Genomic DNA, 17,545 nt, shown 5'->3' with positions numbered 1-17,545 from the left:
CTCTCACCTGTTCCCCTGCCCCCAGCTCCCTGCCCTGAGGGTAACCGCTGTGACCGTCGTCTTGTGCCTTCTCCGGGAGGTGGCCCGTGGGCCCGCAGGCAAATGTGTGTGTATTTATACAGCCCTTATAAATACACCTGGACGTGCAGGCCTGCAATGCAAACTGATTTACATTGTGGTTTTTTTCAACTTAATACGTTGAAGACAGTTTCAGATCAAGACTCCTCCGTTTTTACTTTATAATAGGCAGAAATGGACCAATTTTAATTTCCTTTTTTGTTGCTTTGCTTTTCAACACTTTTTATGAAGTATAACATACATACAGAAGAGTGTACCAAACCTCTTCTACTGGTTGCATTGTCTGCGTACCAAGCAGCCTTAATTATTTTTTTAGTGTTTGTTTGTTTGTTTGTTTGTTTGTTTGTTTGTTTTGAGGTGGGGGGAGGGGCAGAGATAGACGGAAAGAGACATGGGGCTCCATGTCACGACAGTGAATCATGACCTGAGCAGAAATCAAGAGTCAGACGCTTAACCGACTGAGCCACCTAGGCATCCGCCCCCCTGTTAATTTTAATCTCAGCTTTCTTGAGGTATCATTGACATATAAAACCGTGAGATATGTAAAGTGTACATCATGTTGATTTGATACGTGTATACCTTCCCAAAGGATTCATTCATAGCTAGTTGGGGTGCCTGGGTGGCTCACTCGGTTGAGCGCCCAACTTCGCTCAGGTCATGATCTCACCGTCTGTGAGTTCGAGGCCCACATTGGGCTCTCTGGTGACAGCTCAGAGCCTGGAGCTGCTTCGGATTCTGTGTCTCCCTCTCTCTCTGCCCCTCCCCCATTTGTGCGCCCCCCCCCCATCTCTCAAAAACAAATAAACCTTAAAAATTTTTTTAAATTAAAAAAAAGGACTCACAGCTAGTTAACTGACACATTGATCATCTCACATACTTATTTGGTGTGTGTGCGAGAACATTTAAGTCCTACTCTCTTAGCAAATTTCAACTGTACATTACAGTGTTAGCAAGCAGAGTCCCCACATTTTAGATCCTGAGACCTTGTTCATCGTACAGCTGCAAACTTGTGCCCTTTCACTAATCTCCCCCTCTTAACCTCCCCACCCCAGCCCCTGGCAACCACCACTTTCCTACTTTCTGTTTCTCTGAGTTTGACCTTGTTTTGTTTTGTTTAGATTCCATATATAAGTGATACCAAGCAGTTTTATCTTTCTCTCCTTGGTTTATTTCACTTTGTGTAATCTCTCCAGGTTCATCCATGCTGTCGAAAATGGCAGGATTTTCTTCTTTCTCATGGCTGTATAAAATTCCATTTTATATAATATATATATATATAATAATAATATATGTTATATATAAAATGTACATAAAATATTATATAAACATTATATAAACATGTTATATTATAATATATATGTTATATGTATAAAATTCCACTATATATATTTCCACTATATATGTATTTCCACTATATATATATTTCCACTATATATTTCTACATATATATATTTCATATATATATAATATGTATATCACATTTTCTTTTCTTTTTTTAAATTTATTTTTTTTAATGTTTATTTATTTTTGAGACAGAGAGAGACAGAGCATGAACAGGGGAGGGCAGAGAGAGAGAGGGAGACACAGAATCCGAAGCAGGCTCCAGGCTCTGAGCTGTCAGCACAGAGCCCGACACGGGGCTCGAACCCACGAACTGTGAGATCATGACCTGAGCTGAAGTCGGAAGCTCAACCGGCTGAGCCATCCAGCTGATCCTCTTTTCTTTTCTTTTTTTTTTTTTTTAAGTTTATTTATTTTTAGAAAAAGGGGGAATTTAGAAAGAGGGGGAATCCCAAGCAGGCTCTGCATCGTCAGCACAGAGCCTGACTATGGGGCTCGAACTCATGAAATGTATGATCGTGACCTGAGCCAAAATCAAGAGCCTGTCGCTTGGGGCGCCTGGCTGGCTCAGTCGATTGTGTTGTGTCAGACTTTGGCTCAGGCCATGATCTCAAGGCTCGTGGGTTGGAGTCCCTCTTCCAGCTCTGTGCTGACAGCTCAGAGCCTGGAGCCTGCTTCAGATTCTGTGTCTCCCCTCTTTCTGCCTCTCCCCAATCATTCGCTCACTCTCTCTCTCTTTCTCAGACATAAACATTAAAAAAATTGTTTTCAATTAAAAAAAAAAAAAGTCTGTCGCTTAACTGACTCAGCCACCCAGGCACCCCCTACCACATTTTCTTTATCAGTTCCTCCACTGATGAACATTTAGGTTGCTTACATATCTTGGCTGTTGTGAATAATGCTGCAATGAACACAGGAGTGCAGATATCCTTTTTTGTCATTTTGCACTTCAACATTCTTTACTGAAGTATGATATACACACAGAAAGTGCCCTGAACCTTTCCTTCTTTTGCACTGTCTCCAGCAGTCTTTTTTTAAAAAAATTATTATTTATTTATTTTTCAGAGAGAGAGAGAGAGAGAGAGAGAGCGCCTGTGTGCAAGCAGAGGAAGGGCAGAGAGAGAGAGAGAGAGAGAGAGAGAATCCCAAGTAGGCTCGGCCTTGTCAGTGCGCAGCTGGAGGTGGGATTTGTCCTCACCAACCCTGAGATCATGATCTGAGTCAAAATCAAGAGCTGGACACTAAGCTGACTGAGCCACCCAGGCACCCCTATAGCAGTCAATTATTATTGGCATTGGACACATGTGCACATTAAAAAAAAATCAAAAGGTACGAGAGAGTTCATAGAATGAAAGCAGCCTCCTTCCCGTGCCCTATCCCTATCTTTCACTTCCTCTCCCAGGAAATTCACCAGTTTCTTCTGCCTGAAATATTCTGGATATTCTGAGCACAGGTTGTGGAACATCAGCTCCAGGGAGTATTGTCTGGTTTGTCCCTGATACACCTCCAGCCTTTTAGAACAGTATCTGGCACATACCAACCAAATGCTTAATGTTATCTGGTAAATAAACATATAGGAAGGTTATATACACATTTTCACAAATAGTAGCCTCCTAAAAGGCTGTCTCTTGCACCTGAACATAAGCTCCATGAAGGCGAGCACTGTGATGAATCTGGGCCCGCCTCCCTGGTTGATCACAGCAAGGGCAGAGGTAGGGTAGATAGGCTGGTGGGTGCTCTGAGTTTTCTAGGAGTCTTATCTGAATTCTGAGGTCTTATCAAGGCAAAACTAATCCTGTCTTTGCGGCAGGGCGTGGCACATAGTAGGAACTTGACCATTTGTTGTGGGAACTCAGAGTAGGCGCATAATGCCTATTTGCTGCATCCACACAAAGGTGCTTCCGTAGCTCCTTGTTGCGTAAAGGGGATCTCATGCTCTCCTCCAATTCCAAGGTCCCAAGGAACGGGCCAAGAGTATATCTGCAATCAAAGAGTTGTTTCAGGTTGAAGCCACCTGGCCAGGAGAGACGTGACATCACGGAGTCGTGTGACGTCATACGCCGGCAGGTTCTCACGAGTGGGGGCTGGGAGGGGCAGGGCGAGAGGTGGGGGAGGCGAACAAAGGGACCCCGCGCGCCTCCCCCGCCGTCCCCAGCGCGCGCCCGGGCCCGACCGATCACATCTGGAATTCATTTAGCCGCCGCCGGAAAGGGGAGGAGAGGAGGGCGGGGCGAGTGGGGGGCCGAGGCGGTGTCTCTCCCGCCCCCCTCCGTCCCAGGTCCCCAGCCCCGGGACGCGGCCCCAGCCCGGCAGGCAGCCCCAGCCCCTGCCGATGCCGTCCCGGGGACGCAGACGCCGAAGCCCCTCCGGCCAGAGCAGGGACCCGGCCTGCCCAGCCAGGTGAGTGCGGGGCGAGGGGAAAGCAGAAAAGACGGGGCCCGGGGCCCGGGAGTCGCAGGGTCGGAGCTGGGGGGGGGGCGGGGGGGCCAGGCGAGGGGTTGGGGGCGCACCCGGGCGCGCACGCGCCGCCCGTGCTCCTGCTGCACGGAGGGAGTGGTCACTGTGAACCTTCTCCACGACTCCGGGCCGCCCCTACAGCCTCCGCCGCGAACCCCCAGACTGAGCTCCCCGCCTTCCTCAGCGGCAGGAAGTTGGCGCCGAACAGAAGGCGGAATCCGAGCGCTTTCGGCCGGACACTGGGAGGCAGAACCGAGGGGTTCGGGGAGTGCGTATGGGGGGAGGGGGGAGGGCCCTCCTCCTGGCTGACTCCGGCCGGGCGAGAGCGAAAGGTGCAACGCGCCGGCGAGCCTCCAAGCCGAGGGGCGGAGTCCCCAGGGAGGGCAGTCTGCCCCACCGCCTGCAGGTCGGCCTCGGTGCCTCAGTTTCCCCGAGTAGTCCGTCTTCTTCAGTCCCCCCGCGGGGGCGTGGCTTTGTTCTGGAAGGAATGGGAACGTGACTGCGTGGCTCCGGCGCCTCATCTTTCTCCTGGGGCCCAGGGACGGGGCGACGGTGCGAACGCGCGTGGCGCGGACCCCGCGTGGTCCCGGGCCCAGCAGATTGTCGGAACCTCGCCCCCTCCTCCGGCACGAGTTGACTCACCCGGGGATTTCCATACCCTCCCCGACTCTGCCCTAGGCAGAGACAACAGGCGCCACGCGCTGAGCCCACGGTCCCCCCGCGTTGGCGCGACGGCGGTTCGGTAGTTGCCGTGTGGCTGCAGCTGGGGTCACCCCTCCTCCCCGCGCCTAAGCCCTCCGGGAATACCGAGACGAAGCTCCTTGGGGAGTGGGGGGGAGAGGCGTTCCCCACCCCCACGGGAGATGTAGGGATTCCTCGCGTGTGGCTGTCGCGGGAGAGGAGGCGCGGCCCCGGCGGGAGCGAGTGTAGATACCGCGCATTCCACCGCCAGATAAGGAGGCCAGACTGCAGCCCGAGGGCGGGGGCGGGTCCTGTCGCTGTCTCCACGGAGACGCGCTGGGCTTCGCCTAGTCTGGGGGCTGCCAGCGACCAGAGGCGTCTCCAGCCTTTGCTGTTGTTTGAGACTCAGCTGAGTTTAGGTGCCTCTACCCTCAGGGGCCCACGGGCTTTGTTCATTTATTCATCCATCCATCCATCCATTCATTCATCCATCCATCCATCCTTCTGTATGGCACGTTTCCTGAGCACCTTCTGGATGCCAAGCATCATGCCACAGAGGCTGAAAACGGACTTGGTCGCTGGCCTCCAATACTCGTGCTCTACCGTGCAAGCCAGACAGAAAACAAGAGATACAATAATAATATCCGAAAATGGCAAGTTGTGTGAAGGTAAAGCAAGATGCTGCAATAGAAAGGCCCTGGGGAAAGTGGCTATAGTAGACTGACGGTCTGAGGCGACGCCCGCCCCCCCCCCCGCCCCCCCCCCCCCCCCCCCCCCCCCCCCCCGCCGCCAGTGACCTTGAAACTGAAACCTGAAAGAGGAGACAGTCATTCAAGGATTTGCGGGGATGCCACCCAGGGGGCCACTCTGGTTGGAGTTGGGTGGCCCTGCCGGAGAGTGGGAGGAGGCTAGATGGACAGGGGCCAGGCCATTTTGGGCAATGGGGAGCCATAGAAGAATATGGAAGTTGGGAGTGACACCCTGTACTGGCGTTGTAAATTAGATAGCTCCCCCTGGCTGCTGCATGGAGAATGGCAGTGTAGGGTGGGCCTGACTGCAGAAGGGAAACCAAAAGAAAAGGTGGGGGCTCTGCCCCAGGGCAAGTGGCATGGGATCAGTGAGTGACAGTAGAACTGTAAGCTGCCTCCGTGGAACTTGGAGGAGGGACTCCTGGAAGCCTCTGAGGCTTCCTCTCTGTCTTTCCTCTTTTCTAATCTCCCCCTGAACAGTCTTGGTCTGTCTTCCCTTCCCTCCAAACTCTGTCACTTGTCCCTCTCATTCCATTTCAGGCCTGGCCATTCCCAGGTTCTGAGCCCAGCGATCCCCTACTGAGCCTCTGGGAGGAAGTTAGGGCTGCCTTGGAGAAGGTGTGCAGGAGACAGGCCCTGTATTTAGCCAGCCGGGTCTGGGAGCCAGACACAGGGAGGGGAAACAGCCAAGGCCTGTATCTGCCTAGGGCTGACTCTCCTGTCAGTCCCAACCTCCAGGCTCTGCTTCCTCTTTCTGGAAAGCATGGACCTGCTTTAAGCTCTCTCTGTCTTCAGCAAAGTCCTAGTGGGGAAGATGAGAAGAGGAAGGCAGTGTGAGCCTCAGTTTCCCCTTCTCTGACTAGAGGAGCTACCCCTCCTTCTGAGGATGCCCTGATAGTCTCCTGGGGCTGCAGACAGTGAGTGTGCAGACTGCCAATCTTCCCCCCAGGGAAGAAGACAGACTTTTTGGTCAGTCTCTGGGATGTGAGGAGTGAACCCAATTCTCAATTCTCCAGGAAGCATCCATAAATCTTCCTCTTGGCTGCCAGAGAGGGCTGGTGGCCCCATGTGTGGGAGGGGTGGAGGGGGTGGCCATGGGACACACCCTGGGCTTCTTGCCCACCCGCAAGGGTGTTTCCCAGGCCTGCAACGGGCCCTTGATTCTCAATCACGAACCCCAGGAGGGGCCCAGTAGGCCAGGGCAGCCTGGGGGCGTCTGGTTGTCGTGACCCTGCGGTCAGGCCGCGGTTCACAGGCTCCCCAGAGACATGTCCACAGCCTTAACTCTGTCCTCTGAAAGAAGCCGTTGGCCAGTGAAGGACTGCTCACTGGCGCTTCCCTTAGGGCGCCCCCAACTGGGCCAATCAAATGCCGAGGACGGGAAGCTCTGGCCAATTGGCGAATCGCTCAATGCCCTGGGATTGAAAACAAGCCAATCAGGGCGCCGGCTGTTTCTGCCCCGAAGGTCCGTCCAGTAAGGCCGAGGCCAGGGCCAAGTTAGCTCCCGGCCGGCTGCAGCCTGCATCGGGCAGAGGGCATCGGGGCGCCCAGGGCCCGGTCCGTCAGGGGAACAAGGGGCCTCTGTGTGGCGATCTGGGCGGGGCGGCAGTCTCCGGGGATGCGCACAAGCCCTTCTCTGTTTCCAAACTAGGACGGATGCCCCTTTACCCAGGGGGAGCAGCTGCCTCTGTCAGGCCCGGGGCCAGGACGCCTCCTCTGAGGACTGAGATGGCTGAGTGACCCCGGAAGCCCCCCATAGTTCCCAGGCTCACTAGGAACCGGCCTAACCAGCCTTGTTCTGGAACGGTACTCCTGGAGCGCACGTGGTCCTTGCCCGGCATGTTTCCAGGGACCCAGGGCGGGCTCTTCCTGCGCCCTCCCCCATCAGCTAAAGGCTGGAGCTTCTTCCTGGCTCCCCTCCTTAAAGACAGACACAGCACCAGCTCCTCAGAGACACTACCCCCCCCCACCCCGCCCCCACCCCGCCCCCACCCCGCCCCCACCGCCAGCAAGCTGGGAGGAGGCCATGATGTTGGCTTCTCATCCTCTGCCCACGCTTCTTCCCGCCCCCTCCCCCCATGGATCCGTTTTCTTTGAGAAGGGGGTGACTCAGGCTTTCATGGAAATAAATGCCGGTCCCCCCCTTCCCCTGAGCCCCCTCCCCGCAGGGCTGCACGCCCCCTCCTCGGCTCACATGACTTGAGCGTTGCAGCAGCTGCCTGGTCCTCCCAGCCAGGACCTCCCAGACTGGTCTCCTGTGGCTCCCCCATCCCATCACCCCCTCCCAGCCTTTCCCACACCGGATGTGACTGGGGAGTGAGGACTCCACCCTGTTTGTTCCAGGGGCCTCACATCTGGATTTCATCCTGGCTGGGGATGGGGGTGTGTGCCAGTGCCCTGCTTACCCCGCTGGGACCCTCTGCAGGGCAGGGCTAGATGGTGCTGATGAGAACAGGATGTTGGGAGTCTGGCCTGTAGCTCAGTCTCCATCCCCTCCTAAAAGATTGGATGGAGGGCACCTAAGGGAGCTAATATATTAGCTAATATTTATTGAATGCTTGCTATGTGCTAGGGGTGCTTCATGTACCATTCGACAGGATTTTCCCGTTACCCCTATGAAGTGGGCTTTCTTCTCTCCATTGCACAGATGAGGACGTTGGGGCTGAGAGGCCGGGCATTCGGTGACTTGCCCAAGGTCCCACAGCAGGTCGGGTGGAGTGCGGTTCAACCCTGGATTGCCTCCAAGGTCTTTGTCCTTGAAGTTGCCATGACCTCTGAGATGCTTAAACCTCAGGCCGCCCTGGTGTCTCCCCAAGACCTTATCTTGGGAGCACCCATGGCCTCAAGGCTCAGACCCAGCCTGAAATCCAGGGCAGTGGGTGGTAATGAGCAGGGGACGGTGCTATTAGCGAGCATCTTGCTGACCCAGGTTGGCAGGCAGCATGAAGCCCCAGGCTCTAGTGTATTCTGGAAAGGAGACAAGCCCTCCCAGCCCTGCCCAAGGCTCACTTTCCGGGTGGGTGAGCGTGGGTTCTGGAAGTTCACTTTGTATTTGGGGGACTTTCTGCTCTTTTTGGAAGACAGTGCAGCCTAGAAGTTATAGAGGCTTTGGAGTGGGTCTCCGGCTCTGCCGCTTGGAGACTTACTAGCTTTGAGACTTACGGGAAGTGAATTGACCTCTCTGGGTTTCCCACTGGTAAAGCAGGGACGATGGTAATCCTGACTTCATACGGCCACTCGGTGAGAAGTGAGGAAGCTGGGACTCACACCGCGTCCACCTGGAGTCAGAGCCCAGGGAGCGGCCACAACACTGACCTGTCTGTTGGTCTTTTCCCTCTGCAGCTCTGACAGCCCCATGGCCCTGGCTGGCCACTGAGCCCCACCATGGGCAGCCTGTACTCAGAGTACCTAAGCCCCAGCAAGGTCCTGGAACACTATAATTACACCAAGGAGACGCTGGACACTCAGGAGACGACCTCCCGCTGGGTGGCGTTGGCCATCATCGTCCTCATCTGCTTCACCATCGTGGTGGAGAACCTGATGGTGCTCATTGCTGTCGCTCGCAACAGCAAGTTCCACTCGGCCATGTACCTGTTCCTGGGCAACCTAGCCGCCTCGGACCTGCTGACAGGTGTGGCCTTTGTAGCCAACACCTTGCTCTCAGGCCCCGTCACGCTGGGGCTGACCCCTTTGGAGTGGTTTGCCCGAGAGGGCTCCGCCTTCATCACGCTTTCCGCCTCCGTCTTCAGCCTCCTGGCCATCGCCATCGAGCGGCACGTGGCCATCGCCAAGGTCAAGCTCTACGGCAGCGACAAGAGCTGCCGCATGCTGCTGCTCATCGTGGCCTCGTGGCTCATCTCGCTTGTTCTCGGAGGCCTGCCCATCCTGGGCTGGAACTGCCTGGGCCATCTCGAGGCCTGTTCCACCGTGCTGCCGCTTTATACCAAGCACTACGTGCTCTGCGTGGTGACCATCTTCTCCGTCATCTTACTGGCCATCGTCGCTCTGTACGTCCGCATCTACTGCGTGGTCCGTTCCAGCCACGTCGACGTGACCGGCCCACAGACGCTGGCCCTGCTCAAGACGGTCACCATCGTGCTGGGTGTCTTCATCGTCTGCTGGCTGCCTGCCTTTAGCATCCTGCTCCTGGACTATGCCTGTCCCGTCCGGTCCTGCCCCGTCCTCTACAAGGCCCACTACTTCTTTGCCTTTGCCACCCTGAACTCGCTGCTCAACCCCGTCATCTACACGTGGCGCAGCCGGGACCTGCGGCGGGAGGTACTGCGGCCGCTGCAGTGCTGCCGGCGGGCGGCGGGCGTTCAAGGGCGGCGGGGCGGGACCCCGGGCCATCGCCTCCTGCCTCTCCGCAGCTCCAGCTCGCTAGAGAGGGGCACACACATGCCCACGTCGCCCACGCTTCTGGAGGGCAACACGGTGGTCTGAGGGGCAAAGTGGGCCACGAGGCCATGGCAGAGGGCTCCGTGGAGAGACCCCGGGTGACCTTGGACAGAGACGTGGGGTTGCCAGGCAAGATGCCCCCGCTCCACAGACCTGGGTGGTATTGAAAATACTTCACGCCAGGGCTGGCCGGCTGAGACACCAGCCAGTCGGATGGCAGAGCTGCAGGGTCAGAGGCTAGTGCAGTAACTGGTGTGGCCCCTTCAGAACTGGATCGTGGGGAGGACTGGGGGACCTGGAAGGGGCCTGGGTGAGAGCAGGCAAGCACTCAGGGGGAGCTCAGGGCAGGAGCCCCTTATAACCCCTTACAAGGGATTTCAACGTTTCATGACCATCTGACCCTCTGCCCTGTCCAGGGCTCCCCTCTCCGAACCTAGCCCCCTTGTCACCTCCTGGCAACCTTAGGCCACTTCCCCCAGAACCATTGCCCCCAGGGGCCGGAGGCCTCCTCCTTGACCATCCTGGGTGGCCCCGGCTGACAGTTAAAAGCCCAAATCCACAGCTTCCCCAAATGTCACCAGCTGCCACTTTGGCCTCTTCTTCTTTTCTTCCTCTCTCTCTCCATGACATGCTGGGAAACCATGGGGTGGAGAGGGGGGGCTGGATGCTGTTCTCAGACCTCATCGGCCAATTGCACTATTTGGGGCACAGAGGAATCACCAAGGGCTGGAAAAACTGGTCTGGGGGAGCTGAGGAGGGCTTTGGGCCTCCTGGTGGGAAAGGGTGGAACTTGAGAAAGTTCTAGGGGAACTGTTTGCACAGGATTCCCCCCCCCCCCCAAAAAAAAAAAAAGAAAAGAAAAAACAACCACCCAGAGCTACTCCCACCTCCAGCCCAGCGGAGGTACTGGATCTCCTGGGGCGGGGCAACCTTGAACCCACTGTGCCTCCTTTCGAGTTGTCTCTTACGGAGGAGCACGGGGGTGGGCATGCCGAGGACATTTGTGGGATGCTCTCCCCTCACCTGCCCCAGAAGGACTTTACTAAATTCCATGGATAGATGGAAGGGACATTGCGGTACAAATGTATATTTATGTGTGTCTGTGTGCGTGTGTGGTATCTGTGGCCCGCTCTCCCCACCATGTTCCCCCCGAATGGATGCTCTTGTCGTCTCGTGTCTGTTTTGAAGCTGCCAAAGAGGGATCTGGCCCTGCCCAGACCCCTTTGTAATTAATGGCTCATCTCCCCACTTGAGAGCTGGGGTACAGCTCTCCTCGGGGAAGGAAACCTCACGCCTCAAAGTGATTTCTCGTGAACGCAAAGGCTGGGGAGGGGGTCTCGGGGGGCAAGGAGCCAGTTGGGGGCTTGTCTCCCCTCGTACAGCTCCCCAGATGCCCCCCATGCCTGAGATCCAGGCCCAGGCCAATAAACGGTTCAATCTCTCATTCTGGTGGTGGTTGTCTTTTTAGGGCTAAGGCGGCACCCCACTAGCACCCCGTGGCTGGAGGGGGGATGGGATGGGGGGGTGGCTTCCATCCAGGCCACTCCTACTTTGCCGGCTTTCCTATTCTGTGCCCCAACCCCTAACCCCACCCAAGCCAGGATTACAGTGGCTTCCGGTAAATGCTGACCTTTCCCTAAGGCATCTGTCTGGCCCCTCCCAGTGGTTAATTAGACTCCAGGCCTTCTTGCTTCCCTTTAAAGATAGCCTGGCGTGTTTAGGGAGGTCCCCTACTTCATCCCAAGTACATGTTCCATCCCTGAGGGATGGTCTTGGGGGACACGGGCCCAAATAACCTTCCAGGCCTCGGTATTCCCCAAAGGAACGGGTAACTTTTCATCAAGCACTTTCCAAGACGTGAATCCTCAGGAGGTGGGAGTTACTAGGCACGATCGTGGCGATGTGGGTTCAGAGAAGGTACGTGACCTGCTCGGGGTCACACAGCTAGTTAGGGCAGTGCCTGTCTGGATATGATCCTCCCAGCTCCACCACTGGGCCACAGAGAGTATCCTCAACCCCCTCTTTGCCACCGAGGGAGTGGGGAGTGCAGGCTGCCAGCCGCACCCAGAACCAGGAGAAACCCAGATGGGACACAGCTGGGAGGTGGCTTCCTAGCTCAGCTCCAGGGTGACACTCCCCTCTGCCCAGAGGCACAGGGCCCAGCGGCTCCTTTGGAGATAGATTTGGAACTTTGATGGGGGAACCCAGTCCCTAAGCTAGAGCCCCACCTAGGTCGCCCCAGCACCAGCGCAAACACTGGGGCAGCCCCGGGGGGAAGGAGTGGGGCAGACAGCAGCCAGAGGCTGAGGTCTGCACTCCCTATCAGGATTCCCCTCCTCTAATAGTTTGGGGACAACCTCCCTTTGGAAACCCAAGCCCCAGCTGAAACTGGGAGGAGAAAGAGGCACAGGCCAGGCCAGAGTCAGTCCAAAGATTTCCCCCAGATATATACCTGCTTTCTCTACCTTCTTCAGGCCTCTGTTCAACTACCACGTCATCAGAGAGGCCTGTCTTGACCATCTTTTTCTCTTTTGAGTCCCTCTCCAGCTTATCCCCTGGGAGGAGATTATAGGTCAGTTATCTGTCTCCCCCAGGAAAATGTGAGCATTTGAAGATAAGACTGCATCTGTCTTATTACTGTGTCTCTAGAACTTCTTTTTGAGTTTATCTATTTTTGAGAGAGAGAGAGAATGAGCAGAGGAGGAGCAGAGAGGGGGACAGAGGATCCGACGCAGGACTCAAACTCACGAACTATGAGATCATGAACTGAGCTGAAGTCAGATGCTTAACCGACTGAGCCGCCCAGGCGCCCCCGTGTCTCTCACATCTTAAACAGTACTTGGCATGTTCCCACTGCAGGGCTTTTCCACCTGCTGGTCCCTCTGCCTGGAATGATCTTCCCATCTTCCCCCACATATGCCCGGGACTCCTCTCTGCTCCTTCTGGTCTACCATAAAATACCACCTTGGGTGAGGCCTCTGGCCACGCGAACATTTCTTGTCCTGCCTGCTTCCTTTGCTAATGTCCGACATGGAGCACATTTTGCTTCTTTAATTTTCCACCTGCCCTTTAGGATGCCAGTTCTGTGACAGCAGGGACTCGTATATGTCTTGTTCACTGCTTGGCCCCGGTGCTCAGAACGGTGGTGAGGACACAGCAGGTGCTCAAGAAATGTTTGTCAAATGAGTTGAAGCCAAAACAAATGCTGGCCATTTCACTTAGTGTCAAGTTTATTTTCTGTGAAGAAACTAAAATAGGGGAAGCAACGGCTTCAGGTACTCTGTAGAATAGACTGGTATTGGTGCTCTGACAGGTGAAAAACCCTGAGGCACCAGAGAGGTCAAGTAATCTGACCAGGGTCACGCGGCATGTGAGTGGAGGGGCAGGGATTTGAACCCATGCGGTCCTTGATTGAAAAATGTAGTCACATCTGATCCTCCTGATCTGAAGATCTAATTTACTGATATCTCTCAAATCTTGGAGCCTAAAACAGAACAGACCAACTCACAGGGATGCATAATGATGTTCACCTCCTCTCTCCCTCCCGAGGCTGTTGGATATTAGGGGGCATCAGAATTACCTGGAACAACCTGGTAAAATGCAGATCCTTAAGCTACTAGCACATGAAATGTGGCTAGCGTGATGCAGGAGCTGAATTTTAACTTTTTAGAAAAGTGATTTTATTTTATTTTATTTTTTACTTTAGAGAGAGAGCATGTGCTCGCACGAGGCAGGGAGAGGGACGGGGAGAGGGAGAGAGAATCTTAAGCAGACTCCATGCTCAGCGGGGAGCCCAACATAGGGCTTGATCCTACGAACCATGGGATCATGACCTGAGCAGAAATCAAGAGTGGGATGCTGGGTGCTTAGCTGATTGAGCCACCCAGGTGCCCCTGGCATATTTCTTTTAATTATGATATCAAGTTATTAGGCTCAGCTGCAAATGACAGAAAACACAGAATATTAGTAACTTAAATTGAGAGAGAGAAATTGATTTCTCTCATATAAAAGGATTTGGAAATTGGTCCTGAATAAGGACAGATGCCTACTTACCAGCAGTCTAGGCTCCTCCTATCTACCTCCCTCTCTCTCTCTCTCTCTCTCCATCCATCCATGCGTCCATCGACCTACCTAAATACCTCACCGTGTTTCCTAAGAACAAAGCATTCTCTTATATAACCTTAGTAAAATAATCAAAATCAGGAATCTATACATGTTGATCAGATTTCACCAATTGTCCTATTACCTTTAAAGCGGAAGAAAATCCCAGATCACTTGTTATATTTGGTTGTCTTTTTAGTTTCCTTCAACTGGAACAGTTTCTGAACCTTTCTTTGTCTTTTGTGACCTTGACGTTTTTGAAAAATATAGGTCAGTTATCTCATGAGCCAAAGTTGGATGCTTAACCAACTGAGCCCCCCAGGTGCTCCATCACTGAAGATTTTTAAGAATATCAGAGGACATCACATCATTTTCTTCGTATATACTCCACTTTTTATCTTTAGAAGAAAGCAACACTTTTTTTTTTTTTTAACTTAACCACAATACCATGGTTGTACTTATCAAAAGTATCAATCAGCGTTAAAATTTCCGACTGTCACAGCTTTTTTTTTTTTTTTTTTGATGTTTTATTTATTTTTGAGAGAGAGAGAGAGAGTGTGATCAGAGGGGGGGAGGGGGCGGGTAGAAAGAGAGGAAGACACAGAATCCGAAGCAGGCTCCAAGCTCTGAGCTGTCAGCACAGAGCCTAATGTGGGGCTGGAACCCACGGACCGCGAGATCATGACCTGAGCCGAAGTCTGACACTTAACTGACTGAGCCATCCGGGCGCCCCTCAGCTTTCTTTTTTAACATTTTACTTGTTTGAATCAGAATCCAAACAAAGTCCCCTCATGACCTTTGGGTAATGAATCTCCAAAATACTTTTAACAAGCTTTCCTTGTGAAACCAATTTAACCTTGTTTAACCAGGTTTAACAGTTTCCTTTCTTTTCCGTTTCTTTCCTTCCTTCTTTCCCGTTTCTTTCCTTCCTTCTTTCCTTCCTGCCTTCCTTCTTTCCTCCCCCCTTTCTCCTCCCCACCTTACTTCTTTCCTTCCTTTTTTCTTTTCTCCCTCCCTCCCTTCCTAACTCATTTGTTGAAGAAACCAGGTTGTTTGTCCTGGAGTCCTGGAGAGTTTCCCGTAGTTTGGTATGGGTTGATGGCAGCCCCTTATGTCATTTAATATGTTTCCTTGTCGGATTCAAGATTGGTATTTTGGTTTCAATTTTGATAGGTAGCTGGAAACTTCCATTAGGAAGACATGATGTCTAGCTGTCTCTCTCTTTTGCTGGTAACAAAGACTGATCGGGGTGTTCAGATGTCATCAGCCTGATCCTACCTTTATCAATTCCCCAGCCAGGGGCACGTGGGTGGCTCAGTTGGTTGAGCTCCCACTCTTGATGTCCCTCAGGTCATGATCTTGTGGTCCTGGGATCAAGCCCTGCATCCGGCTCCGCCCTGAGCATGGAGTCTGCTTGAGATTCTCTCCCTCTCTCTCAAGATAAATAAATGAAAACTTGAAAAAAAAAAGATGTCACGATCTTTCCCTGAATATCTTGTCTGGAATAGTTAAAGCTATCAAAAAAAGGGAAATGAAGTTGGGTGGGTAAGTTTCACTTTCAGTGGCGATTGTGGCATAAGTATGAAGGATGCAAACTACAAAGTCAGAAAAATCAGATTTCAGTCTCAAATACAACAACTGACAGCACAAGCAGACTTTGGACAAATCACCTGACAAGCCTCCGCTGGTTTCTTCATTTGTAAAATGGATATGTTAATAATCCCAACTTCGAATGTAAAATGGTACTGCCACTTGAGAACACAGTTTGGGGAGGCCTGGGTGGCTCAGTTGGTTAAGCGTCTGACTTCAGCTCAGGTCATGATCTCGCGGTTTGTGAGTTCGAGCCCCGCATCAGGTTCTGTGCTGATAGCTCGGAGCCTGGAGCCTGCTTCAGATTCTGTGTCTCCCTCTCTCTCTCTGCCCCTTCCCCACTTGTGCTCTGTCTCTCTCTGTCTATCAAAAATAAATAAAATGTAAAAAAAAGACACTTAAAAAAAAGAAGAGAGAAAGAAACTCAACTTCTCAAAATAAATGTTGAGTGTTCTTTTTTATTCCTACCTTCAGAGATCTTACATTCTAGGAGGGGAGACAGTTCCTAAAAATAAATATATAATCCAATGTTAGAAAGTTTCCATTATGGAAAAGAGTATGCAGGTCCCTTATAAGATTAAAAATAGAACTACCATATGGTCTAACAATCGCAGTTCTGGGTATATATCCAATGGAAATGAAATCACTACCTCGAAGAGATATCTGCACTCCCATGTTTATTGTAGCTTTATTCACAGCAGCCAAGATATGGAAACATCCTAAGTGTCAAAGGATGAATGAATAAAGAAAATGTGACAGATATACATATGTTTGTGTGTGTACTAAATAAATATGTGTTACATATATATCTATAAATATGAATTACATAATATAAAATGTGAGAGAAATACATTCACACATACATAATCACAATGGAATATTATTCAGCCATCAGGAAGGGAATCCTGGGGGACCTGAGGGGCTCAGTCGGTCGAGCACATGACTTTGGCTCAGGTCACGATCTCCTGGTTTGTGAGTCCGAGCCCCGCATCGGGCTTGCTGCTGTCAGCGCAGAGCCCGCTTCAGATACTCTGTCCCCCTCTCTCTCTCTCTCTGTCCCTCCCCTGCTCATGCTCTCTCTCTCTCAAAAATTAAGAAGAAGAAGAAGGAGAGGATCCTGCCACTTGCAACAATATGGATGAACCCGCAGGACACCATGCTGAGTGAAATAAGCCTGACACAGACAAATACCGTATGATCTTGTGTATATGTGGAATCTAAAAGAATGGACCTCACAGAAGCAGAAAGTAGAATTGTGGCTTCCAGGGGCTGGGGAGTGGGGGAAATGGGGAGATACTGGCCAAAGGGTGCAAACTTTCAGTTATAAGATGAACAAGTTCTGAGGAGCTGATGTACAGAATGGTGATTGTAGTTAATACTGTATCGTACAGTCGGAATTTGCTAGGACAGCAGTGTTCTCATTACACCCCAAAATAATAACTAAGTGAGGGGCTGGACATGCTAATTAGCTGGATTGTGGTAATCATTTCACAGTGTGTACGTGTATCAAATCCTCACGTCGTGCGCTTCAAATATATGCAATTTTTGGTTATTGATGATGCCACGATAAAGCTGGGGAAAACTTTTGCTTCTTAAACTTTCACAAGTGGGGAGCTTGTGAAAAATACAGTTTCCTGGGACCTACCAGGTCTGGGAGAATCTGATGCCAGGGCCCAGGACTCTACATTTTTACCCTGTGCTGCTCCTGATGTGACCCATCCGTGACTTCCAATTTTCAAAATGCTGGTTTGGAGGCTGTAAGATACTCCCCCCCCCCCGCCCCCCCCAGGAGATACGGCTCAGACAAGGCCATTACTTTGTCCTGTTCTCATCCAGGGCGGTTCCACACCCTCAGGGGATGTATGACAAAGTCTGGAGACATTTTTGGTTGCCCCCTACCTGAGGGCGGAGGTGCTACTGGCGTCTGGTGGGTAGAGGTCAGGGATGTGGCTGGTCTTCCTGCAACGTATAGGACAGTCTCCTGTAACGAAGGATCATTCGGCCCCAAATATCAGCAGTGCCCGGATTGAAGCAAATGCTCTCCTCGCTCCTTCCGCTTGATGAGCTGGTTCAAGACTCCTAGGCTACAGTTGGGAGTGTGTGAGGAAACTTAAAAAAAAAATGTTTGGTTTATTTGAGAGAGAGAGAGA

At 52.4% G+C, this 17,545-nt stretch overlaps 1 protein-coding gene across 1 annotated transcript; it reads left to right on the top strand.

Moving 5' to 3' along the window:
- Nucleotides 1-3,497: 3,497 nt before the first annotated feature.
- Nucleotides 3,498-11,161, top strand: S1PR2 (sphingosine-1-phosphate receptor 2). Its single transcript, XM_042928380.1, has 2 exons — nt 3,498-3,819; nt 8,649-11,161. The coding sequence occupies exon 2, from the start codon at nt 8,691-8,693 to the stop codon at nt 9,747-9,749; it is 1,059 nt and encodes a 352-aa protein (XP_042784314.1). The 5' UTR covers nt 3,498-3,819; nt 8,649-8,690; the 3' UTR covers nt 9,750-11,161.
- Nucleotides 11,162-17,545: the final 6,384 nt, after the last annotated feature.

Source organism: Panthera leo, chromosome A2 (genome assembly GCF_018350215.1).
Source record: "Panthera leo isolate Ple1 chromosome A2, P.leo_Ple1_pat1.1, whole genome shotgun sequence".
In the NCBI taxonomy this organism is placed as follows: domain Eukaryota; kingdom Metazoa; phylum Chordata; class Mammalia; order Carnivora; family Felidae; genus Panthera; species Panthera leo.
This window is presented reverse-complemented; position numbering and strand designations above follow the sequence as displayed.

Coding starts and splice junctions, on each gene's coding strand:
- S1PR2 (XM_042928380.1), top strand. CDS start 8,691: ATGGGCAGCCTGTACTCAGAGTACCTAAGCCCCAGCAAGGTCCTGGAA.